A 27,624-nucleotide genomic window follows, 5' to 3' on the forward strand; every position below is an offset into this window, starting at 1 on the left:
AAGTCTTCAAGGCTATAGGAACAACAACTTGGCAAAGAAGAGAATCTTAGGTCATAATTTTCCCTAAGCATTATGTTACCCTGTGTTCACTGTCTTTTGAACTCTTCTTATTCTGAAGAAGTTACAGGCCACAGTATTCTTTCACCTTGTCCAATAACTGGGTTCTGATATTCCTAGGAACTTATACATTTTTTCCTTAACCTTAAAATTTTAAATTTCATCAGACTCTAGCTTAGGTCATTTATACTCTTTCAAAGTATTCTATTATTTCTGGGATTATTGTTTTTCTTCCACCTGCTCTATTCTTTATGATAATTTTTTTTTTTTTTTTTTTGTGCTGTATGTGGGCCTCTCACTGTTGTGGCCTCTCCCGTTGCAGAGCACAGGCTCCGGACGCACAGGCTCAGTGGCCATGGCTCACGGGCCCAGCCGCTCTGCGGCATGTGGGATCTTCCCGGACCGGGGCACGAACCCATGTCCCCTGCATCAGCAGGCGGACTCTCAACCACTGCGCCGCCAGGGAAGCTCTTTATGACAATTTTTTTAAACATTTTCATCTCCTTAACTTTCTTCTCTGTATTTCTGAAAATGTTTTGAATATGTAGTGTTCCCTTATTCATATTTTTCCTTATGTTTTTTTTCAACTTCACAAAGCCTTGCCTAATACCCCTCCTGAAGTTCCTACTTGTATCTCTTGCTCTACTTTCACAGATAAGAGTTTTGACAGGTACAAAATGTTTTCTTTTCTTTTCTTTTTTTTTTTTTGTGGTACGTGGGCCTCTCACTGTTGTGGCCTCTCCCGTTGCGGAGCACAGGCTCCAGACACGCAGGCTCAGCGGCCATGGCTCACGGGCCCAGCCGCTCCACAGCATGTGGGATCCTCCCGGACTGGGGCACGAACCCGCATCTCCTGCATCGGCAGGCAGACTCCCAACCACTGCGCCACCAGGGAAGCCCCAAAATGTTTTCTTGAAACCTTATGTAATTAGAGATTTCTCCCAAACCTTCTATTTCTTAAAATAACATGTAATTAAAGCTATAAAATGATACACTAACTTTTCAGAAAGACCAAAGATATCTATCTATAACTCTATTCTTTTCCCTCATTTACTAATTCTTATATGAATTCTACATTTACCAACTCTCAGTGAGTCAAGAATTTAAAATCAAAATATCTGTATTGTACATAATATGAAAACCCTAATAACTAAATAGTAAATGGTAAACAATTCTTTCTATTGATAAAATGATTATGGGCATATATTTCTAAAGCATTACCTTTAGTATAGTCAACAACTGCTTCCAAAGCTGCTATCCTGATGTCCACAAAGTGGCCATATTCTGCGTAAGATTTAAAAAGAGCTGGATCACTTGGCACATGGCCATTCTTCTGAAGCACTCGTATGGCTCTCAAACAACTAGGAAAATGTATTTATAGTTAAATACTCTTGTTAAAGTATTCTAAATTAAACTTGTTTCCAAGGCATTAGAAATTAATCCGTAACAGTAAGCTAAAAAATGAATGGAATTTGAATCCACTTTTTAATTTAACATTCAATGTTTGCAATGGCCATAAAAAACCCTATTAAAAGAAAACAAATTTCAGAACTTTGGAAATTCAGTTTCAGGTATTATACTTATAACTGGAAAACACTTCAGAAAAATGTATTTAGCATAAAACATAACTTAAAGTATTCTCTCCGGAAGTTTTAGTAATACATACATAGTTTATTCACTAGTATATATGGAAAGTTGAAACTGTTCATAATGTTGAATGGGTAAATCAACTTTTTTTTAGCGAACTCCTAATGAAATAGACAGAACTTGTCAACAGTCATACATACAAAGAAGTTGACAGAAGCCTTAAAAGAAGCCTAACAATACAGGGATAAACTATAATAGAGTTTAAATTATTTCCAACGGGATAAAAGATTATGCAGACATCAAATACAATGCTTATGAAGAATTTCTGATGACATGAGAAAGTATTTATGATATAAGCAGAATATAAAAACTATATATACAATATGGCAAATAATTAAAAATTTATATAGTTACCAGAGGAAAAAATTTAAAAGGCCGTTCTCCAAAATAGCAATAATTTATCCATGGGTGGTAGAATCATATAGGATTTTATTTTCTTTTACTTTATTTCCCAATTCTCTATGCAAATAAGTTTCTCTTAGAATTATGAAAGCAAATTACTTTAAGAAACAAATATGAAGAATCATTATACCTGACAGTGATGGTGTGTCTATAACTCGGAAGAAGTTTTTCCATATTCAAAAACCTAGTGATTTCTTCAAGAATGAGTCGCACATCCGGATTTAAATTATCCAAAGTTCGAACTTCATTATTCACACTGACTGCAGGCGTAACAGAGTTGGCAAGGGCATCAATCATTTCTGCACGATAATAGTTATCTGAAAACTAAGCCAAAAAATAATTACGAGAAGACAACAGAATTTACATTTCTATTCAAAAGTTAATAAAATATGGTAACTTAAAAACATAATTTATCTGAAAACATAAGCAAGTTTTCAGGTTAATTCAATTCTGTCCTTTGTATAGAGTCACACAACGGAAAAAAGAGTGAAAGAGGTTTACTAATTAGAAATACATTAGTTTACTTGACAAATGTTTACTACATGTAAGACACTCTCATAGTAATCTAGCCAGATTCCTCTAAAAGGAAGACCACAGTCCACAAATCCTGCTGGTAATACAGAGCTTCAAATCAGCTATTTCAGTGCTCTATTCTCATCTAAAACATCCAACCAAGGGTCACCAGATAGCTGAAGAAAGCATTAACATAAAGAGAGACCAGAACAAAGTGGGAAAAGTGACTTGGAGGAAATAAGAGTATACAAGGAAAAGAAAACCAGTAGAGGGAAAAAAATTCAAAAGCGACCATTAATATTAGCTGAGAAGTAACCAATGATATGCCTTCCAACAGGATAATACATTTTTAAAAGAAAGAAATATGCAGAGAATCAGAATAAAAATTAAATTGGAATATAAAATTGAAAAAAAACTCCTAAAATTTTGAGCAAAAAAAAAAAAAGATGAAAAATAGGAAAGAAAGCACAAGGAAGTTGGAAGGCTGGTGTAGAACACATGACATACAAATAATAGGAGTTCTAGCAAGAGAAGCAGAGAAAAGGGAGGAAACCATCCAAAAAAACAAATAAAAATTCCTAAATCCATATCCCAGTCAATTCCCAGAGAAGCAATTTATTGAAAGCAATCTGAGTGTGGTTTGATTTAAACTCAGCAACTCAGATACTCTAGCCTAGAAATCTGAACATGGAGCAAGCAAATTAATTACTTCTATCAGCAGTGTTGGGATTATGCTGTGGCAAAACAAACTGCTAGGAGACAAAGGAAGAAGACCTGGCCCCTTCTGACTTCCACCATGGAGCCAGAACATCCAACTGACACACATAATGGCACAGTCCCTAAACATTCCTATTTTTGAATACCATGTAGGAAAAAAAACAAGGCACATAAAAACAAACAAAACCAAAGAAAAAATACTCCTCAAGTATTCACCATGGACGAGTTTTGTTTTCAAACTGTTCTAATGATTAAAAAAATTAATCTCTATAACTTCAGCCAACCTTTTCTCTACGGTTTCTAAGTTTTGTTTCACACTCAGAAAGGCCATTTGCATTCAGAGATCATTTAAATAATGTTCATAGGTTTTCTCCAAGTATTTTTATAGTTTCATTGTTACCTCTGATAACTGCTTTGCTAATAAAGCAAAAGACCATTTACTTAACCACTGTTTCTGAACTAAGTATTCAGAGCACAGAATAAACTCAGAAATTAAAAATGAGACAGGGATGTGGATGAAGTACAAAACCCAAAATATTTAACATTTACCCCTCAGACCATATCCAATTCTCACAGACAATCGAATAGGCTAGATTATCTGATCACCCCAAAGTCAAGTGAAGAATAAATAATTTGTGAAACACAACTGGGGGTGTGTGGGGGCATTTAGTACATACAGCAAAACTTCCTACAAAAAAAAACAACTGAAGGCATCAACGTCAACGTACTGCAGCAAAGGCTGACTGAAGTTTTTAACAATGATTGTTTGGTATCAGGAATCGTTCAACCCATGTTCTGCATACTTATTTAAGAAGACAAATTTCATAAATGTATATATGATTTATTAGAAATATATGTTAGAAATTCATGTGTGTATATAAAAGATTTTCATAGAAAATGACTAATAACCAGGCTTGAAAGGGATTTAATTTTAGTCTTCTTGAAAACTAAGTTATCTAGAATTTTGAATTTAACGCTCCTGCCCAATTCATGAGATGTTAAAATTTAAAAAAAATATCTCCCCACCCCCAAATCCCAACTTCTTTTTGGCATTTAATGTTCTGTATTTCTAATTTAATCTTAATCGCAGAAAAATCTTTCATTTCTTCTCATGTACTTTATAACTTTATATAGTGAAACTTTAAAAAAAAATATGCTTAACCAAAGCCCTCAGAGACAAATCATTAGTGGTTGGAAGTGAAGTACTTTAAAAACAAACATAAGAAAATCAATGAAATATTCTTAGGCACCATCCAATCACATCTTTTCCTCCAGTTTTAATCCATTAATCTGCAAATTTTTAAATAACAAAAAAATCTTTTTCTCTCAACCATAATTTTTAAGTTTTGACATCAGACAAATCTGGGTTTCGCTCCTGGCCCTACCGCATATATGACCTTGAGTAAATCTGTTAGCTTTTATTAGCTTCTATCTCCTCAAATGGAAACTAAGATAATTATAGTATCTATCTCAGAGGTCTGATGAAGATCATATTAATCAAGTTTTGGTACAGGCCATGGAACATACATAAAACTAGCTATTATTACTGTTGTTATTATTTGCATTTATTCTGTCCTTAATATCTTCAGGGATTAAGATGTATGCTAGTCTTAATTGAAGACAATTATATCTTCAAATGAAAGAAATTCATACGTAGATGAAGAAAGCAATACTATAAGTGAAAGTCAAAACAAACCAGCAGATTAGGAAAGAATCTTACAAAACCTTTTTTTAACAATATTCAAAAATGGAAAGAAAAAGTGTATCAGCTATAATGTATTCTTTAAAGAACTAATTTTTTTAAGGACTCTTAAATCATTTGAATGTTACTCTACTGACTAAAGAGGAAAATTCTGCCTTCTTGATTTTCACTATAAATCACCATTTGTAAATAAAATACTTGTGACTTTAAAAAAATTAATTTATTAATTTTTGGCTGCGTTGGTTCTTGGTTGCTGTGCACAGGCTTTCTCTAGTTGCGGCAAGTGGGGGCTACTCTTCGTCATGGTGAGTGGGCTTCTCACTGCAGTGGATTCTCATCATGGAGCACGGGCTCTAGGCGCGCAGGCTCAGTAGTTGTAGCTCGCGGGCTCTAGAGCGCAGGCTCAGTAGTTGTAGCGCACAGGCTTAGTTGCTCTGCGGCATGTGGGATCTTCCTCGACCAGGGCTTGAACCCATGTCCCCTGCACTGGCAGGCAGATTCTTAACCACTGTGCCACCAGTGAGGTCCACTTGTGACTTTTTTTTACTGTTGTAATGTTTTATTAAACTTCTCATGAATTCAACTTATCCTACAAGTTACATGTGTCATTATATGTGCTGTTCCTTCTGCTCAGAGTAACCTTCCTAGACTGGCCCTACTCAGACTGGGAAAATCCTATTGTTTATGACTCAGTTCGAGGGTCACATCTTATGTACAAAACTTCCCTGAGTGTCTCTCTATACCCTTGGAAGAAGGCACTACGTCCTCCGAATCTCCCTAGAAATTTGTGTATACGTACCTCCACTTTAGCAGTTATGAATAACCTGTTTAATTGTCTGATTTCCCCATTAGGCTGAATCCTTGAGGCCCCAGAATCAGACTGTGATATGCAGCAGTTCTTCAACAGATGTTTAATTTAAATGAAATTCCAGACGGCAACTACCATGCATTCTTTCTATGTAACGTGGTATACCGCCTAGCATAGCATATATTCTCAAAAACACTTGCTGATGGTTAGAATGATAACAAGGTGAAATAACTTTTGAAGCATGGCATTCAATAGCTATTTACTAAATAAATGAATAAAACACACATAATGGTAAGAAAGAAAAAAGTCAAATTCATCAATGAACAAGTTATCCCAAGAGGAACTGTTTTCTGGGTATCACTTGATAAAAGAAAAAAGGAATAAAAATAAAATTGGGCTGTCAGACTTCACCAAAACAAAAGTTAGCTGAGTTCCCCAAATTTGATGTACTTCTATCTCCACGTTATAACAGTATAAGGAACATTTAAAAACCAAGTAATCTTGGTTTTCATCTACTGATTATTATAATAAATCATGTTTGTATATTTCTTTCTCTAGAAATTTCAAGTATAATGGAAACAATGATTTCACAGTCTAAATATTTCTTTAAAAACAAAATATCACTGGCTACTTTTATAATACTAAGGTATCTTACCTTATTTTTTCTGTTGTCATTGTACTTGATTAAGTCTAAAATAAATGTTAAGACTTCTTTGGGACAAAGGTTATGAACATCTCTCAGTAAAGCCATCGCAACTGGCATAGTCTACAAAAAAATATTTTTTTAATTTTCATTACTACAATTCGATGAAGTATATGCTGAAACAGGGTTACTCTGGGGCTGACACAGGTATCTGGATGGACCCCAACCCCCACCGACTCCTACCCCCTCCCACTGGGAACATGTCTCAAACATGCTAACAAAGGAGCTGAGTAGGAAACCAAGGGGAAAGCTGCATAACTGGATACACTCTGTAGCCCATTTGTTAGAAGAGGTATGTGTAATGTAAATTCAGTTCTGTGTTTTACAAGGGACAAGATATGGGCTTTAACATTAGATAAGACCAATGTTCAACTTTTACTCCACTACCTATTAAGATGGATTATTATAGCTAGTTGCTTACTGAGCAGGAGTCTAGTTTCCTCACAACCATTTTCAGGATTAACGGATACAGTGGCTGGAGGCATGTGGCAGGCAGACAGTAGAGTTCAATCACCAGTCTGAGAAGATACTGATTCTCCAGTACCACTGCCCCATTCTCAGCCTAAGGAAAAATGGTAAATTATCTAAAATCCAGCTTAACTTTCTCCTTTCCAAATTGTCATAGGCAACTTTTCTAAGGAAGTAGAAGCCTGACTCACAGTGGTAACCTCTACCAGTAAAACCAAGCTATTCAAACTTGAGGCAGAACTACAGACAAATAGACATCACAGTCCCCAGTACACAGAGAGATTTGGACTACCCCGTCTTCTGATTCAAAATAACTATTCCCTCTAAACTGGGGGACAGAAAGTAGCCACGCTACCAGAAGCAAGGGGACGGTCAGTGTTACAACAGTTATTATTAATGCTGTAAGAACTGAGGGAAAGGTTTTTTCCCATAGAAATAGGACTTAAATTTGATTTAAGCACTAATCCTCTCTCTCTCTTTTCTGCCACTAGAAGTATTATGTGAAAGGTGAACTAGTCTAAAGCACTGCTTTTCCAATTTTTCTGACTGTAACCCACAGTAAGAAATACATTTATTTCCCAACCTCTCTCTCACACACACACACACACACACACACACACACACTATATGTCATGTATATAAAGTAAAAAATAAAACCAAAAAAACCTTACACCTACCCTTATTTCATGTGTTGCATTCTAATACTGCCTATTGTTTTATTTAAAAAAAAAAAAAAACTTCCAAATTGATTTCATGACCCCCCTCATTAATGGATTACAACTCCCAATCTGAATATTGATCTCAGGTATATGGAAGCACAATGGCATAATGAAGGGGACACATTCGGTAGTCACAGAAGTTAACTTGCTTCCAGACCATACATTAGTGAAATGGCAATAGAGAGCTGAGCAACATGTTCAAGTACTATGAAATGCTCGGTTCTTTAAAGTAACAGGATGCCTCAGACTTCTCTGATCACACCAATATTGGCTTTTCCCAAACCCGATCTCCTGAATCTGTTCTGCTGACGAAATTCTCTATCAATATGTCATGACTTCCACTCTCACCATGTGTCTCAATGTGGCTGGGTAATTCTTTTCCCATTTCTCTCCATCACATACAAATCTCACCTTGCTTAACATTCCCCTCAACATCTATCATTTCATTTACTTTTAATCTGCTTTCTACCTGCCTGAGAAAAAGGAATGTTCTTATCTTTTCTAAAATTAACCTCACAACTATGTCCCCACCCACTACTAATAACTTCAGAATTTGATCTATCTTATGTTTTTTATATTTACTTGCTCCCAAGAGATGAATATTTCATCTCTGCTTCTCCACTGGTTCCTTTCTCTGTGCCAAACATGCCTCAAGCTTCTTCTCCCTCTATACAAAACAAAACCTGAAATGTCCTTTCTCAGCCTTGCTTTATCCTCAACATGTCACCTTTCTCACACTCTTCAACACCAAATCATAAAAGAATAGCCTTCATTAGTTTTTTTCTACTTCAACTTTACTCTTCCTTCTAGTTAATCTAGTTAATCTAATCTGGGCCTTCATTATTAAATTACTCAAAATATTTCACAAATGATTTCCAAATTGCCCAAATGCTGACCACTCTGCCATTCCCACATCACTTCCTAAAACAGCGGCTCTATCACACCACCACTTTCTAAATTACCATTTGTAAAAAACTTGCTATTTGATAAGAATATAGTGTGAAACACTTCACATGCTTGATATTATTTAATTCTAAAAAAAGATAAATTTACAATTGAGTAAACTGAGGCTTCTAAGTAACTTGTCTTCTTGCAAACTGCTAGTGAGCAGCAGAGCTGGTACTGAAACTAGAACTGTGTGCTGTATTGGCTCTGATTCAGAAATGCTGTCCACATCCTACAAGGATGGCCATCAGAAGGACTTACCCATACCTCCATCCCCCATGTAACCAACCAAAAAGTCAAATTATCCATTTCTACTGACTTTAGTATTAATATGGACAATGACTTACTCGCACACAGTTCATAAAATCAATGAACAATTGAAACTTTGGAAAACATTTTAGAAGCAAAAAGAGAACACAGACAAAATCATTTATAAGAAAGTAAATAATATTTGAAGAGTTCCCAGGTTAAACTGAGATATACAGATATTGGCAAAAAACAATCATAAGAAAACTGGAAGGGAAACTGTACCTTCTGTAGAAAGTAACTTTGAAAGCTCATAAAGTTGTTTGTTTTCACAATGTTTGGACAAGTTTTACAACAAAACATCCTAGTAAAGAGTGACTTCATGGCTGGTGGTCCTGTCCATGTGCTCACCATTGAATTTGCAATCTGCAAGTAATTAGAAAATGAAGTAATTTGATCACCATGGAAAACATATTTTTAAATAAATAAAATAGCTTTCTAAAAGTTATCAATACAATCGGATTCATTTTTAACAATTTCAGTTCTTAGAAATTTAATACATTTTAGCTTCTCATGATCGTTTCCAAGAAAATGTATATAAATATATTTATATATTTATAAATATATATAAACTCTACCCCACCTAAAATTCTTATGTACACTTGTAACTGTTTTCTACAAGTTAGTTTCTAAACTGGAGCACTCTTCTTATGTTTTAAGAAAACTTGTTTGCAAAGACTTTTATTCTGAGTAAGTTTTGTCCATTTAGGCAGATGCAGTTCTAATGTTTTAAATTTATCAGATAGAAACATCACCATGGATTTTAAATAAGGCTTTTAAATCTACCCTAATTTAAAAATAAGCAAATACAGTGCTACCACCTAAGTCTGTAAGAACACTTTACAAAAAAATCCACATCTTGCTATTGATACTTTTAGTGTATATAAAAATCATATCTGAAGTTATAATTAACTTTAAGTAAGTCTATAATTTTATGGATCTGCTAAGAATTTAGCATGTGAGAATCATGAAGAACTTTATAGGAGCCATGAAATTACATCCTTAGCAGATGATTATCAAAGAAAATCACATTTTCCCTCATATATCTGAGTAGATGTAGGAATCAAACTGCTTACTAGTTACCATTAGAGATAAAACAAATCTAAACCATTATAATCTGTTGAAATGTTGGACAAGTGGATTTAGCAGGGAGGAAGGCAAGAGAGTTAATATATGGGAATGAACCTAGTACCAATATGCTTTTTAAATACCTGGAACCCAGTATTTCTGGCCAAATATTTGTCTGCATTTTCTGGCTTTCATTTGTTCTACCTTCAGGTTTTGTTTTTTTTTTTTTTGTATCTAAAGAAAAATATGTAGTTTTCTTAATAAATTAACTTTTCTAGTACGTTAAATAATAGAACTTATCGTTTTAAATTCCATATCCCTAATATTGATTACTAAGCTCAAACCAACAAGAAATCACCACCACAGTGGGATAATTAAGATGAACTGATTTCGTGTACTACAATATAAAATATCACTCAAACCAAGGAATTTCTTACATTCTTTAACAATTCTTTGGTTGGCAATTCAATAAAATGGGAAAATTCTCTTTGGTTTTAAACTCTCAGTTTCAGTTTGACAATTATAAAATTTTAGTGCATTATTTATTTTCAGGTCAAAACGTGTTTCTTCAAATCAGCCTTGTTAAAAGCATTTGGCAAAAGCTTTCAAGAGACCAACCACCAAGTAGAATTAAAGACTACAGTGAATTTTAATTCACCTTCAGAGATAATTTTGTTTTTTTAAAATACGCATCAGCCATCTTGTTTTCTTTCTACTGTACATAATCTCACCTTTGCAAGGCAGAAGCAAGCTGACATTCTCACACGGTAGAAACACTGCTCCTGTTCTAATATGTCAGTAAGGGCAAGCCGAGATGCTGGAGTGGGGAACTTTTCCAAGGCCAAAATGGACTCTTGCTGTGCCACAACATCCCTCTCATAGCGGAGCTGATACTGCCACATAAAATCCGCTTGCTCAAATTCTACTTTCCTCAATACTGACATGTCTGGGTCTATCCTTATCCACAGCAAAGGAGAATCAGCACTGAAAGAAAATATAATTTTTTAAATTTATTTTTTCAATTTCATATATTTATAAAAACACAGCATTTATTAACCAGATTCCCTTCTCCATTCAGTTTTACTGCGTTCATGTTTTTAAAAATCACTTTGACAATTTTCTCATTATGTTTAATATGAATTTCAAGTTTCTCACAATGTCTAAGCTATCTATATGGATCTATTTTTTAATAAATTTATTTATTTATTTGTTTATTTATTTTTGGCTGTGTTGGGTCTTCGGTGCTGCTCGCGGGCTTTCTCTAGTTGCATCGAGCGGGGGCGTCTCTTTGTTGTGGTGCCCGGGCTTCTCATTGCGGTGGCTTTTCTCTTGTTGCAGAGCGCGGGCTCTAGGTGCGGGCTTCAGTAGTTGTGGCTCGCGGGCTCTAGAGCGTAGGCTCAGTAGTTGTGGTGCACGGGCTTAGTTGCTCCGCGGCATGTGGGATCTTCCTAGACCAGGGCTTGAACCCATGTCCCTGCATTGGCAGGTGGATTCTTAACCACTGCACTACCAGGGAAGCCCTACACTGATCTTGTTGAAACAAAAAAATCCATCTGAAAATATTAATTTGGGGATTTTGATTAGTGATTGTATGATGTGAAAAGGGGAAATTGGACCAAATTTCTTCATTTTACTTCCTAAAGTCTAATACTTGCCAATGGCTATAAATGCCACTCTTTATGAGACATCAATCTGTAACTAAAATAAACTTATTTCTTTTTTTTCTTAATTAACTAATTTATTTATTTGGCTGCGTCCAGTCTTAGTTGTGGCACACGGGATCTTCATTGCAGCATGCGGGATCTCTACTTGCGGCATGCAAACTCTTAGTTGCAGCATGCGAACTCTTAGTTGTGGCATGTGGGATCTAGTTCTCTGACCAGGGATCGAACCCAGGCCCCCTCCATTGGAAGTGCAGAGTCTTAGCCACTGGACCACCAGGGAAGTCCCAGATAAACTTATTTCTTATTAATTTATTAAATTAATTTGTTTAGCTGACTTTTTTTAAAAAAATGCTAGACTCATGATCATTTTTATCAAACAGAAAGTTCTGAAATCATAGTTCAGAGCTTTAGCATAAATTTATCCTCATGTACCTCTCAAAGTAACAAGAACAGTTTTAAAAATCTAGTCTAGAGACTTCCCTGGCAGTCCAGTGGTTAAGACTCCACACTTCCACTGCACAGGGCTCGGGTTTGATCCCTGGTTGGGGAACTAAGATTCCTCATGCCGCCTGGGGCGCGGCCAAAAAAGAAAAAAGCAACCAGCCTAAAAATCTAGTCTAACACTCTTATCAAAGAACACCACCTGAAATATAAACTCAATTCAACAAATACTACTGGGTACTTACTACAGGCAAAGACTTAATATGGAAAGATTATATAAACTGTGTAATAAATAGAAGTGATATTTGGTAACCAAGTTAGTAAATAATTACAGATGTTTTATAAAAAATACACAGGCACAATATGGATGGGCGAAATAAACTCTGAGCTACATTATATTTAAAAATAAAATGCCTGTCAATCAATAAATATTACCACAAAATTTTTACAATGATATTTAAATTGTTTTTTGCAAACATAGCAAGTCTCAAAGTGCCCTGGGGCTTTGTCCAAAGACAAAGAAAACCAATAACATCTGAGAACTCACTGGAAATGCAAACTATCACGACCCACTAGTGAAGAGCTGGGTCAGAAACTGAATTTTAAGAAGATTCCCCAAGTGACTTACACGCACTTCAGTTTGAGAAGCACTGCTCTAGAGGCCACCAGGGAAGCAAGAAAACTAATTCAAGGCTACTTCCTCTGAATTTCACCTGGGCCAGGCTAGATTTACTTTTCTCTCTTTGATTAATTATAATTTTATGTTAAAATTTGTTTTCAACATAAGGTTTTTATTGCTTCTAAAAGTATTAAAAGCACTAATTTCAGGACATTTACATACTTTTAGATGTAAATATATTACTAGATGAATGAGAATGCAGAAAATGTTATATCCTTAAACTTAAGTAACTAACTTACTCCATTGCAGAAAGATCCATGTCAACTTCTTCTCCATTCATCAGTGGAATTTTTTTCTTCTTATTCCTACATTTAAGGAAAAGTAAGTCTGAAAATTGTGACATTTCCAATTCTGAAAACAGATAAAGAGCAGCTGAAGTTCAAATTAAGAATTTCACATAGTGTTGAAAGATATCCTAAGGAGGAAGAGATAGAAAATGTAATGGAATTTAAACACCACAAAACCTGTCTATTTTGAAACTGAAGGGAATGAAGTAAATGATATTAAAATGTCTTCCTGATCAAAGTTTAACAAAAATCAGAAATATACAATTAAATGTTAACTTAAAACATATATATATTCCCAAAAACTGGTACCTGGAAGTTTTATACAGAAAGATAAGAGATCTACCAAATAAAGAAATTCTTTATAAAAAAATAAAAAAATAACCAAGCCTGAAATGAGACATGAATAATTCTGAACATGTTATGTACATGCAAGGTGCTGTCCTATATGAAATAAAGCAAGTGGTAAACTACAAAACATCTTAACAGTACTGATTAATATGTATAATTAATTAATATGCACAAGATTTAAGATAAGCCAAAACAAAAGCAAATGCTTCCATGCAAATTACTCCTGAATCATAAAATCTACTGGATACTACACTAAATGCATGGTCACATGAAGACAAAATAGGAAAAGAGAGCACAGTCTTCATATGTTCCTCACACCATAGGATACATAAATGATGTGCTATTACTACAGAGAAAGCAAAACAAAGGAAATGTTATGAAAAGGATAGCAATCAGATATTCTCGATTTCAAAGGTGGACAGGACAAAAAGAATTTCACTTTGAACTAAGAAAGAATTTTCACAGAGAATGATTACAGAGATTTCAGAATCAAGTTCTCTAAACGCCTTCAAAATCAACTGACATTCTTGTCTGTCTGAGATAACCTAAGTGTAGTCATAAGTATAAGACTTCTGTCCCTGAAATTTTGATATTACTACACATTCCTTTCACTATTCAGAGCATATGCTAATAGCTGAATTAAAAAACAAAAGAAGTGGTAAAGAAAAATATATTAAATAAAAGATGAACCATTGGACATTTTTTAAGTAAACTGGTAATGTGCGTTTGAAAGACATCAAGAATGTTCTTTCAGGGCATGGTGATACAGAGAAAAGGGAGAGTAAAGGAGACGTAGTAAAGAAGATGCAGGGGCTTTTCATGACATATGTATTCAGCTATTTTCCTTATAGTCAATGATCATTTCCCCAATATTTTCTGTAGATATTAATCAAATGAGACTAATAAGAATGAACCTAAGCGATTTGTCTTGAATTTTTCCTGGCTCCAAAAACTCAAACTTCCATTCCACCTCCCCCTGTCCCTACAAAATAAGGATTCTCAAACTTAAATTTTAAAATTAATCATTTAATTCTAAGGATACAAATGTTGTCAAGAACAGAAAGCAAATAAAGAATGTCTGGGGACTTCCCTGGTGGCACAGCAGTTAAGAATCTGCCTGCCAATGCAGGGGACACGGGTTTGAGCCCTGGTCCGGGAAGATCCCACATGCCGCGGAGCAACTAAGCCCGTGCGCCACAACTACTGAGCCTGTGGCTCTAGAGCCCACAAGCCACAACTACGAGCCCGTGTGCTACAACTAATGAAGCCTGCACACCTAGAGTCCATGCTCCACAACAAGAGAAGCCACTGCAATGAGAAGCCCGCGCACAGCAACAAAGACCCAACGCAGCCAAAAATAAATAAATTTCAAAAAAAAGTTTGGTATTACTAACTTGAAGTAAAAGGGGGAAAAATACTAGATAACATGTTCTCTACTTAAAAATTAGGTATACATTAGGGTTTTTATTTTGGCATTTTAATCTTTGAGACTGAAGTTTATAGTTATGATCCAATGCCTACCTTCTGCTTTTGGAATGGCAGGGTATATCATGTTTAAGACTGTTTTCTTCAATTTGCAATGTATGATTGAAGGATCCATCTAACTCCTGTACTGTCACTTTAAGTGGTCCCTTTAAAAAGAAACATACTGTTCAAAGATAGTACTAGAAAAAAAACCAATGTGTGTTCTTATGTGTACAGGTATATATATCAAGATATAAAATAACACTATACAAGACCTCCATGTGGAGACACAGAAAGGCAGCTGGTACCAGAGGTGGGGATAATTGGGAGAATTTGTTTCCTCCAAGATCTCTATCAGCAACCCTCTTCTCCCTTCCCTGACACTTGGTGTTTTCTCAATTTCATTCTTTGCAAACAAAATCTCACTATGAAACTTCCAAACAGCTCCCCAACCATAAACCCTTCCTTTATTTAAACTGGTGAGAAAGCAGTGCAGGAGGCCATTTTGGAAAAAAAACTTACCACATATTTCTGAGTTCCAGGAGATGTATAATCTTGTTTTATTTCCAATTCCAAGACATTTCGTTTTCTATTAAAGGCAAAACTTCCATAAAATTTTACCACTCCGCTCTGGTCTCTGAAGAATTGTAAAGGAATTTTTGCATACTAAAATAAATACGTACTAAACAAAATAAATTATTCATTAGGGTAGTAATAATTTTCAAATGCATTCTCCCCGGTTCAAAGCTTAAGAGCGTACTCCACTCTAAACCAGGTGGCAAAGTATTCAAAATTCTTGTGAAAAATGTTTCCCCAGATTTAAAAAGAAATTCTGAAACATTAAGAAATTAGTTTTTTTGAAAGAAGCAAAACCACTCTACTGGGTTATTGATATAGTGCTTTGAAATGAAAAACATGTAACAATTGAAAAGTTCCAAGATACCACTCAAATTGTGCCAACCTCTAACCACATCTAAGTCACCAGACCACTGCATCTTACAAGTAATCCTACAGGCCTGTCTGGTGGATTATTTACCTCCCTCACCATCAAGCCTATTGCTATACTCACACACTAAAAGGTACTTTAAAATATGCCAAATTTTACAAATATAGATGTGTATGTATGTGTCTCAATACTTAGTAGGCACCTTAGAGGAAATGATTTACAGTTCCTGGTTATTTCTACTATTACTTACCTCCTTTCATCTCGCAAAGCCCTTTTCTTCCTCCTTCCCCTTATACACATAACCTTCCCTCCTTTGCTGAACCGCTATTGAAAAGGATACACCCACTGCTTTATTAAAGGCTGGATGTCTTTGCCAGAGACATTCGAGATGGATTTCAAAAATCCAGATGTGGAAACCAACATCTGACTCCACATATGTGACTGGAACTTCTGAGATGAAGCAGTACTAGCCAAACTTAGCAGTTTATTGAAAACCTGCAAGGATCAAAGTATCATTTAGTTTGTATAAGATAATATACATTGCTTGCAATTCTGTACTATTCCCACTTTGCATTATAACTTTATTATAGACTATTACAGAAGACAATTTCACGTCTTACTTCATTGATTGTTTTAGTTAAAGACTATTAGCAGTGGAAGCATGAAAAGATTTAAACAGCCAGACTATAAAATCATTCTTCCTCTAAATATAATTGAATTTTAATGACATCCTGGCCAGACAATGAATACTGTGTTTTTAAGAGGTATAATAATATACAACACCTATAACATATTGTGCTACGAGCTTTACATAGGAACTATACATTCTTTAAGAAGTTGAGGACACTCATTGGCATTTATACCACTCTAAGAAGTGAACCGGCTCTTTACAGACCCCATCTCATTTAATATTTCTGTTCTTTAAAGGCAAGATAAAGGACAGAAGGATTCAAGAAACTTAACTTTAAGGCAAATTTAAAATGCTTTTTAAAAAAAGATTACTAAAAAGTTATTTTCCACTTACCTCTAAGAATAATATCAATGGAAAAAGAATAGCTGAACATTTATAATACAACTGGCTTTCTATTACCTCAACTAGTACATATCAACTATTTCCGCCAAAACTTGCTTAAAACATATGGCAGAATTTAGCGATAGCAAAAATAACCATCTTTTAGATAAACTTGCTTTTTTCTAATGAAAATATTTGTAAATGGCACTTCATCCTTAATATTCTAAATAATGCCAAACACAAAATCATAGCATAAACAGGTTTTACTTTTAACCTCACATTTTAGTTTTATCTTCATAAAAATCCTGCATTAAGTGGGTCAAGTATTCATACCCACTCTACATCTGAGGAAACACAAACAAAAAGAACAGGTTACTTACTGGGCAAACAGCTAATTGGATGCCCTGACTCCTATTCTACAGAATAGTATTCAGATTGTATACATATAGAACAGATCTTTCTCTACAATTGTTAAGTTCTTTAATGCTTACTTGTAACATAAATTCCATACTGATCCTATTTTCAATCAATCTCATCACAAGGTGAGCTTTACACTGAAACATAGTGTAGTATTCCCAGGAGAGCGTATGTGGATGCTTTATGGAAAAGTGTAGATGGGATGCTGGACTAAAAAAATAGAAAGATTTGTTTAAGATAACAAACTTGAATTAAATAAACAATAAATTTCATAGCTACATCAAGACAATAAATCAAAAACTTCATGGGAATACCTTAGCAATTTCCTTAGTATGAGAGCAAGGAAGACTAGGAAACATCTAAAAATAACTTAACTAGACATAAAGGAAAATTTGAATGAACAGAAACACATGCCAACCTCCTGGTAGGAAGACACAATAGTGTAAATACTTCAGTGCTTTCCAAATTCATCCATACAATCAATGCAATTCCAATCAATACCCCCAGGTTAAAGCATACACAAAAAACATTCAAGATGGATTACATATCTTAAACAAAAACAATTATAAAAGTACTAGAAGAAAATAAAGGAAAAAAGTTTCTTTTCATAATTTTGGGGTGGGAAAAATCTTCACAAGGAAAAATATAAAATCCAGAGGACATAAAGACCAGACTATGTAAAAATTAAAAATTCTGACATGAGATCATCAGTAAATTAAAGGATAGGTACAGTCTGTAGAAAAATATTTACAACATACATGAACATTTAAGGTGTTTACACTTTTTTATTATTTCAAATAATGCTACAGTGATTATCTTTTCATACATGTGCAGGTATTTCTGTATGGCAAATATCTAGAAGAATAATTTCTATATGATAACATACTCAGAAGTTGAATTGCTGAATCTAAAAATTACCCATTTTAAAATTCTGATTGGTACTAACAAATTACCCTTCAAAATCAGTGTACCAAATTATACTCTCACAATCAATGTGTAAGAATAGTCATTACACTTCCTTAAAAAGCATGGCATACTGAAATATAAAATTTTGTAATTTGATATTTGAAAAATTACTTTTATACTCCACTATTACTTCTGGGCCTATGGACAGCAATATGAAAAAGGTTAAACAAATTCCAAGGTATAATGGAATACTATATAGCACATAAATAGAACAAAGTAAATTCACATACAGTCACATGGAATGCTTGCCAAAATACAGATACGGTTAATTTTTTTTAAAAAGAGAAGTACACAGTAACACGCATGACTCAATTGTATTTTGTAACTGCCAAATACACATAAATAAAGACCAGAAAGAAAAAGAGGTCTGGAAGACAATATACCAAATTTATAATCAGGTTATCTGCAGGGAGAGGAAGTGATGGGAGTGAGAAGTGGTAAGAGGGCTAAAAAAGATCTTTTACTTTTTACTCCACATGCTTCTGAACTGTCTTGTTTTGAATCTCTTCAAAGAGCATGCATTCATGTGTTGCTTTTATACATAAATTTTGAAAATCAAACATACAAAAGGAACTAAATAAATGGACAGAACAAAGGTAAAAGCATTTAGTGTAAATAATTATTTATACACAATGGGAATGCTCTAATTATATGCTGGGAAACTGCCATATAGAAGGCAGTCAAGAGAAGAAAGTGAAAGGAACTAAGATTTTAATGAGTGCATACTATGTATAAAGCTTTACCTCAAGTAATCCTGGCAACCAACATGGTTAAGATGGATCATCATGGTTGTTTTACACATTAAAACACAAACACTCACAAAGGTTATACAATTTTCTAGGCTCACAAAAATCAGTAACAACAAAAATCCAAGTCTGTCTAACTCCAAACTCCTATGCCTTCCCACTGACCTAATCTTGTCTCAGTGACCATACTTCCACCAAAGAAAAGACTACTGATTATACAACTTGCAGTTTCTTAACCTTTGTTGTACTTTTAGACACTTAGGTAGTCTGGTTAATCCTATGGATCACAGAAAAAACTGCTTTTAAATGTGCACAATAAAATACACAGGTTTAACAAAGGAAACCAATTATAATGAAATACAGTTATCAAAATATTTTTTAAAACTATGACATTACCAACATATGTGCTAGTTTATTAATGCTTTAAATAACAAGACCTAGCAGTGGTCTACTGTAGTAATTTTAAGGTAATGAGTGCAAAGAATATTTCAAGATACTTGCTAACAATTAAAATGTGACAAGAAAACATCCATGATTTCTACTGTTGACAAAGTCACAGCACTGTCTGTTACCTACAGTCATTAATTAAAAGAAATATAAAATTTCAGTTAATGGTGAGTAAAAAAATACAGAAAAACTTTCCCATCCAATTCAATCCATATTCCCTTAGGGAATTCATGGACCCTAGAACAAATAAGAATCCCTGCTAGTACCATTATGTTGTTATAAGTGGTTGTCTCAGTGACTTGCTAAAAAAATTGAAAGGGAAAGAAAAGAAGGAAAGTGAGAAAGAGGGAAATGAAAGAGGGAAAAAAGGAAAGAGTAAATAAGTGTCTAGGTAGCTGACCATTCAGATAAACAGGTATAGGTAGGATGTGTTGATGCTGAAATCATCTACTTAGCCTTTTCTATTATTTTTAAACATTTACGAGAATAGTACAATACATTAGCATTAGGAATTAACATGAAAAAGAAAAAAGCTTTATAATTTTTAGTCTTTTTTTAATGTTTAAATCCATTTACAGTCATCACATGCAATAGTAATAAAAGGGGTAATTAGAATACTACCAATGTCTATGGGCTCAGTATTATTACAGACCATTATTATTATTATTTTTTTTTTGCGGTACGCAGGCCTCTCACTGTTGTGGCCTCTCCCGTTGCGGAGCAAAGGCTCCGGACGTGCAGGCTCAGCGGCCATGGCACACGGGCCCAGCCACTCCGCGGCATGTGGGATCTTCCCGGACCGGGGCACAAACCCATGTCCCCTGCATCGGCAGGCGGACTCTCAACCACTGTGCCACCAGGGAAGCCCTACAGACCATTATTAACACTTCTTTGGCCTGTGTGGGCCTCGATACACATACAAGTGATCTTAAAAGACTAATCCCATAAAACAAGGTTTGTAGTATCTCTGAACAATAAACATACTTATCCTTCTCTTTTCCTCCACCAAATATGGGATGTAATAAAACTCCACCAGTTTTTAGTTCGTACGCCACTATTTTGTCCAGCTCCTTAAAAAGACATAAAAATAGGGGTCAGTGAAAATTATTTTACATATCAAATTTTAGAATTCAGCTGTGGTTTCCAATTTCCTGGAATCTGAATGTAAATTTCTGAAAATAAATGAAATGTATTTGAAGGGTAGTTTATGTTATAAACAAAGCAGACTATACAACTGGCCGAATGATAGAGCCAAAAAGCCTTCTCTACTTTGTGACTTTAGGGCTGGCCAGTAGCCTGGCAACTTTTCCTAATGGCTCTCCCCAACCTCTCTGACCTCTTCTCCAAGTTTATTTCTTCCTTCTCTGTATTTTGCTTCTGGTGGAGGATTTAAGCAAGTAAAAACAAACAGGGATAAAATTATGACAGGATCTATAATTTTAAAACTTCTCTAGTTTTCTTTAATATGACACAGATCAAAATGAAAAAATAAAAGTTTAAGTGGAAAAAAAGACAACACAACTGTGTTGGAAATTCATGACTAGTTTAGGTAACATACAAACAGTACAGAGAAGTGGTAAAAATCATAATGGTTAAAAGCCGGGTTTGAATCCTAGCTCTACTATTTACTAGCTGTGTAACTTTAGCCAAATAACTTAGCCTCTCTGTGCCTCAGTTTCCTTATCTGTAAAATGCAAATAATAACAGAGTAGTTAGGAGGATTAAGATAGTTACTATTTATAAAATGTTTGTAACACTGCCTGAAACACTATAAGTTTTTGAAATTAAAAATTGACTCTTCAGTTCTAGATGTATGAATCTTTTATAGTTCTCAATATTTGAAATCTTTTGCAATTACTTTTTGGCTTACTTAAGTTTAGGTTTAGATGGTGAAGGTATATAAAATGAGAAAAGAAGGAGGATAGAGGGTGTCTATTTAATGAGGCTATTAAAGGCTGAAATTTTTCCACCTGAGAGGTGAGAAGATAAACATGATATGATTAAAATGTATATGAACAGAATGGGCTAGGCAAAATACAACTGACTTTCTCTTTTTGGCCAAATCTTTAAATAATGGGAAAAGATGTGAAAATGACAGAGAACATAAATACACTGAAGGACTAGCCAAAATACAATAAGTACTTATTATGACCTAGGCACTATGCACATTACATGTATAACATCTCACAATCCTTGTCCATACTACTACTACTTACTTACTCTCCTTATACAAAAGATGCTTGGAAAGATTAAGCAAAATCATAAACAAAGCTTGTGAATGTATGAAGCAAAATGAAAAGCAAACTGACTCCAGAATCTAGGTTCTAAGCCTAAACAAATTTAGAAAGCACAAAATTACATTTAAAATGACTACTATGAGGAGCTGGAATATATCTAACAACTAACTTGATGTTTAAGGAGCTTAAATATTCTCGTTCTTAGTAAAAAAGTCCTTGGAGGCCAACACTGACAATGGAAAGCAGATAAAATAGACCATTAGTCTTTCTCTGTAAAATAATTCTCATTTGGCTGGAAAAACTCAGGGACTTTCAAATGACAGTAAGTGTTTTATAGTTACTAAAAAATAAAGGACACATGACTTGAAAATCTGAAGAACACTAACATGTCTTATTGACTTCTAAGTGGATAATGGATCTAGTTGCTTTTACCTCTTTAATCCAATGGCGATATTCATTAACACCAAAAGTTTTTTTCATCCAGAGACCATAAATATAGCCTGAAATTCCCTTCAATACCCATTCATCAGACCTAAGCAAAAAGTCAAATAATAATACATCATTTTATATATTTTTAATATAAATAAAATATAATAAATTTTATTATTTTAATAATAAAAATTCTTCAGATATTTTTGGCCAAAGGCCAAAGAGGGTAACAGAACAAGCATTAGCATGTACTTCTCTGCCTTCTTAAAGAAAATGAAAGTTATCAAACCATTTGGTTTTCCCACTTCCTCTGGCTGAAGTCTGCCTATCCATTCATTGTACCTTCTTCACATCTGGCATCAACTTAATAATAAGACCACTTCATGCTCTTGGTTCAAGGTACCTACATTTGTGCTTTGCTCTGGCAGTGCTGCTTCCCTTATACCTAAGTCTGCCCATACTGTCTGCCTCTAAGGAAAGACGTGCATGTAGCCAGGACCATACTGCTCAATTCTTTCTCTTTTTTTTTTGATTGATTGATTGATTGATTTATGGCTGCGTTGGGTCTTCGTTGCTGTGCACGGGCTTTCTCTAGTTGCAGCGAGCGGGGGCTACTCTTCATTGCGGTGCCCGGGCTTCTCACTGTGGTGGCTTCTCCTGCTGTGGAGCACGGGCTCTAGGCACGCAGGCTTCAGCAGTTGTGGCTTGCGGGCTCTAGAGCGCAGGCTCAGTAGTTGTTGCGCACGGGCTTAGCTTCTCCACGGTATGTGGGATCTTCCCGGACCAGGGCTCAAACCCAGGTCCCCTGCATTGGCAGGCGGATCCTTAATCACTGTGCCACCAGGGAAGCCCAATACTGCTCAATTCTTAAAAGTCCACATTCTTTTATTACCAATCCCATGCATAATTATCAGTGAGATCCTAAGACCTCAAGTTTAATTACTTATTTTTTAGTTTCTTAAGTGGAAAAGCAATGACACCTTTCATTCATTTATTTATTCGTATGTTTATCCATTCATTCATTCATTCATTAAAACATTTTGTCTATCATGTTCCAGATACTATCCTTTAATGAAACTATGTGTCTTAGGAAAATTACTAATCAAGAGGCCTTACCCTCCACCCTTTCCCCTCCAGAAAGAAAGAAAAAGACACCAAGACTTACATACTGTATACTATAATCATAAGTTATAGTCTTAAGGGAATTTTGTCTAGTTCTTCAAATTCACCTCAAGTTTAGAAAAGAAAATAAAAAGTGTTTTATTTCTCACATCTTTCAAGTAAATTAGTACAAATCTAGGAACTAACAGGAAAATCCCTGTAGCATCATCACTATTGTAGAGGACCATTATTTTACCTTAAGTATTACCAACTGCACTCAATATTGACATCAGAATTCTAACTATAGTTCTCTGTACACTGAAGTCCTTGTATCTACAGTATTTATTTAGTTCTTTAAGAAACTGATGTTATCAAAATTCTTACCTTATTCTTATTGCAAATTACAAAATTAACTCTATTGATATACTGAGGACACGGCCAAAAATTTAGGATGAAATTTATACTGATTACTTTTCTTTAAATATATATAGTAGTGTCTGTTAATTACCTGCAGTTAGGACAAAGTTCAACTTACACTGCAGGAAAAGAAAATAAAAATAAACTTCCCTGATTCTTCTCAGTAGTTGTAAACTTTGAAATTACTCACCAAGACATTCTGGATATGAAACATCCAAAAAACTGCTGGGCCAAGGACTGGGCTAAACACCTTCTAGTCAAAGGTGTCTCATCTATAATCATGGCGCTGTGTAACAGATTTGTGCTGGAATTTAAAAGAGACAGCTCATTATAACCAAGAAATAAATAATTATTCAATCAAAATAAAATTATCACACTTTTTAAATAACAGAATTTAATTAACACATAAAAGAGAAAAACCAGAATACTGTCCCCAAGAGCTTTTACAATTTTAGTTGAAATCCATAACCTTAATAACTTTTGTTTAAAGCAAGGACTGTAATGTTTCCCACTGATCTCCATGAAAAATATAAATACCCTTTTAGGGGGGTAGGGGGTTGCAGCATCAATCAGAAACTGATATGTTAATCAGAGACTAATCTTTTTATGAAGGGCTCTTCTAATTTCAAAAATCTTTTCCCAATAATACTATTAATTTTTTGTGTTATATTATTTACTTTCAAATGCACTGACCCATCAGATTGTCTAAACAACTCGGAAGAATGCAAGAACACTACTATTATGTCCATTTTGCAGATGAGAAAATAGACCCCCCCCAAAAAATGACTGACGCTGAGACATATAACTTCTAAATTTGGCACTTTTCAAGGAATGAGAGAAGGGAGGGAGGTAAAGAGGGTAAAAGAAAAAAGAAATAAAACTTTTTTTTTGCATACAAATTTCTGATGATATCAATAAATTCTCAAATAGTGCTAGGACAAAAACCCCACTAGATACCCATATAGTAACTTGTATCATTTTTGGTTTTAATGCATAAGCCAAAAAGAGACTAAAACACATATGTAAGAAATTAGTATCAGTTAATTCTGGATAAAGATAATATGAATCTTTTGGGTTATTCTGAAATGTTCTTCTTTATGCTTTTCTACATTTTTCAATTTTGAAAACACTGGATTTTCTACAAAGCCAACCATAACTCAATTGAAGGGAAAAGGTTCAAACTGCATCTTAAAATTGATCACAGGGGCTTCCCTGGTGGTGCAGTGGTTAAGAATCTACCTGCCAATGCAGGGGACCAGGGTTCGAGCCCTGGTCTGGGAAGATCCCACATGTCGCGGAGCAACTAAGCCCGTGCGCCACAACTACTGAGCCTACGCTCTAGAGCCCGCAAGCCACAACTACTGAAGCCCGTGCACCTAGAGCCCGTGCTCTGCAACAAGAGAAGCCACCGCAATGAGAAGCCTGCGCACCGCAACGAAGAGTAGCCTCCGCTCACCACAACTAGAGAAAGCCCATGCACAGCAACAAAGACCCAACGCAGCCAAAAATATATAAATTAAATAAATAATAAAAAAAAACTGATCACAAAATAAATAACCTATCTTCACATCATTAACCTAATTTAGGCCTTTTGAATTTGGATACAAACCTAAAAATGCTCATGGACGCATAAGCAGCCACTTCAACATAAGCCTCATCGATGAATACAGTCTTAAAACAAGAATATGGGTATCGACATGTAAGAATTTCTTCATAAAATTCAAAAACTTCATGAAGATACGACGTGGTATGTTTAAGCAATGGAAGAAGCTGAGGTAAACAAAAATGAGTAACCTAAAGATAAAAAACAGGGAAGATTATTAAATAAAAGAGTTAACTGAAATCTTAAATTTCCTAAATATCTCAGTTATAAATGAAGCTGCATATAAATCCCTCCCCCCAACCATTTTTTTTTAAACAAATCCATGGCACTGGGAAAATACTGGTATGAAATTAGTGACTATTTTTACTATGTTTACAAAATATTCATTGCACTTAAGACTTAAATTCATGATGGATTATAAGTCTTTCATTGGATTATAGATCCAATGAAAATAATAACTTTGGTTCCAAATTAAAGTTTCTTTTGCATATGCATACAAAACAATCTAAATTTCCAAGGCTTATTGTAAACCTGCCTTTGATTCATAAATATCTAACCTAGTGAATACTGCACATCATAGTACTATCTTAAATAATTAACAGTCATTATACTATCTTCAGTACATATAAAAAACAATATGAAAACTGCAGGGAAGCTTACTGGTAGTGAGGAGATAAGAAATATCAGCAGCAGAAATAATAAGTCTGATTTTCTTACATTACATCCCACTTTGGACACAGACACTCAAATATCACATACTGTCTCACTGTCTCTTATTATGATTCTGTGCCAAATGAACAACATCAATAATGACATATCACTCTGACTAGAATGACTCAGCAAGGTTTCATGAAGACTACATTTGTGCTAATCTTTTTGAATTGAACAAAAGTTTCATATGTAAGGAGAGGAGGAAAAGAGAACATCTCAAACAGTCAAAGATGGGAAAAAATATGGTTTGGTCAGAAAAAAATCTAAGTAAACTATATTGAATATAACAAACATAAATAGAAAAGTAATGAGGAAAAAGCTAGAAAGGAAAATTAGGGTCAAATTCTAGAAGCTCTTGAAAGCCATGCTAAAGAAATTTGATTACTGCAGGATATGGAGGCAAGGAAAGTTTTTAATATACAATAAAAAACTATTCTTCTGACAACATTATAAAAGAACACATTAGAGACTACCATAAGTGAACAGTGAGCATTTATTTAACATTAGTGGTCAGGGCCCAAACTGCATCATGATAAGCACTCCTCTTGGTACACAAACAAAAAATAAAATACTATTCATCAAATAAAGAAGACTCACTTTTAGACAAAACTACATGATAGCAAATCTACTGACACTGCAATAGAAACTATTTATTTGAGACAGAGAAAGATTAAGTCACGGGCTTTAAGTATTCAGGAAAAATATTTCTTGACTATCATTTACCTTTCTCCCATCCAATGGCTCAGAGTGGGAAAACAAAAACTCTTCCAAAATACAAAGCAGGTACTAATCAAATCTTGATTTTCAAGTTGATCATTTACCAAAGATGATAAAATTCACTGCCAATCTTATCAGTGAATATACTTTTAGGAGTCATTGTCAAGACACCAAAAGCAAATTATTCATAAAATATCTTGAGTATTTTCCTTGAGTGATTTTATAAATCTTGTAAATTTCAGGAAAGCAAATACAAGAGCAGACTGAGGAGCTCACTGACTTTCCTGGTTGCCCTCAATTTTTGCTCATACAACTGCAAGAAGTTGAGATATACACAGTCACAATATAAGCCTTATAATTAAAACTAAACTAACTGTAATCAAAAACATAAAGAACTAAGAGTAAATAGAGAGTCATTCAAATGTTAGTTTAAACCTATACAGAAGCTATGAGTGTCAATAACCAATGAATCACTTCATAACCACCAGAAAGTTGATGCTTGAGGAGGCCTAAAAGCACTAAGGGGCTTATCAATTGATATATGATTTGTGGCCAGATATGGGATGGGAGGAAATTGGGAGGAAACTTTCGTTAGTTCATTGACCAGAATTCTAACCCTGCCTGCCTCAGCCTTTTCTCTTCCCTCTATATATGCTGAAGAGAGAATAAATCTTGCTCTTTAACTTTGAAATTGTAGTATTTCAGGTTCTGGAGATGGAACTGTAGCATTCATAAACTCATGTTAATTCTGTAACACAATCAGTTACAGAAATCAACCTATATTCTAACCAACCTATACTCTAAGGTATACTTGAAGTTCTTTTGGAACACTAAGCCCTCTGGTGAAAAAAATACGAAATTTTAATATGCCAGCATTTTAAAAGGAGTTCATGTCATTATATATTTCAGATAAAGAAAGCTTTTCTCTCTAGTGATA

The 27,624-nt window shown here is 34.6% G+C and overlaps 1 protein-coding gene across 1 annotated transcript in view; it reads right to left on the reverse strand.

The window, feature by feature from the left end:
* Positions 1–27,624, reverse strand: part of TAF2 (TATA-box binding protein associated factor 2) — an 82,970-nt gene that overhangs the window by 35,005 nt on the left and 20,341 nt on the right. The window contains exons 7-20 of the mRNA XM_079722491.1: positions 25,266–25,450; positions 23,847–23,960; positions 22,142–22,241; positions 20,457–20,542; positions 17,388–17,523; positions 16,225–16,379; positions 15,461–15,575; positions 14,996–15,105; positions 13,079–13,144; positions 10,787–11,039; positions 9,213–9,353; positions 6,502–6,612; positions 2,237–2,430; positions 1,279–1,418 (exon numbers count right to left, since the gene is read on the reverse strand). Of these exons, the coding sequence (XP_079578617.1) occupies positions 1,279–1,418; positions 2,237–2,430; positions 6,502–6,612; positions 9,213–9,353; positions 10,787–11,039; positions 13,079–13,144; positions 14,996–15,105; positions 15,461–15,575; positions 16,225–16,379; positions 17,388–17,523; positions 20,457–20,542; positions 22,142–22,241; positions 23,847–23,960; positions 25,266–25,450 (1,906 nt within the window). The remainder of the gene's footprint in view (positions 1–1,278; positions 1,419–2,236; positions 2,431–6,501; positions 6,613–9,212; positions 9,354–10,786; positions 11,040–13,078; positions 13,145–14,995; positions 15,106–15,460; positions 15,576–16,224; positions 16,380–17,387; positions 17,524–20,456; positions 20,543–22,141; positions 22,242–23,846; positions 23,961–25,265; positions 25,451–27,624) is intronic.

The sequence above is a fragment of the Hyperoodon ampullatus genome (assembly GCF_949752795.1).
Source record: "Hyperoodon ampullatus genome assembly, chromosome: 17".
NCBI classification, from domain to species: Eukaryota; Metazoa; Chordata; class Mammalia; order Artiodactyla; family Ziphiidae; genus Hyperoodon; species Hyperoodon ampullatus.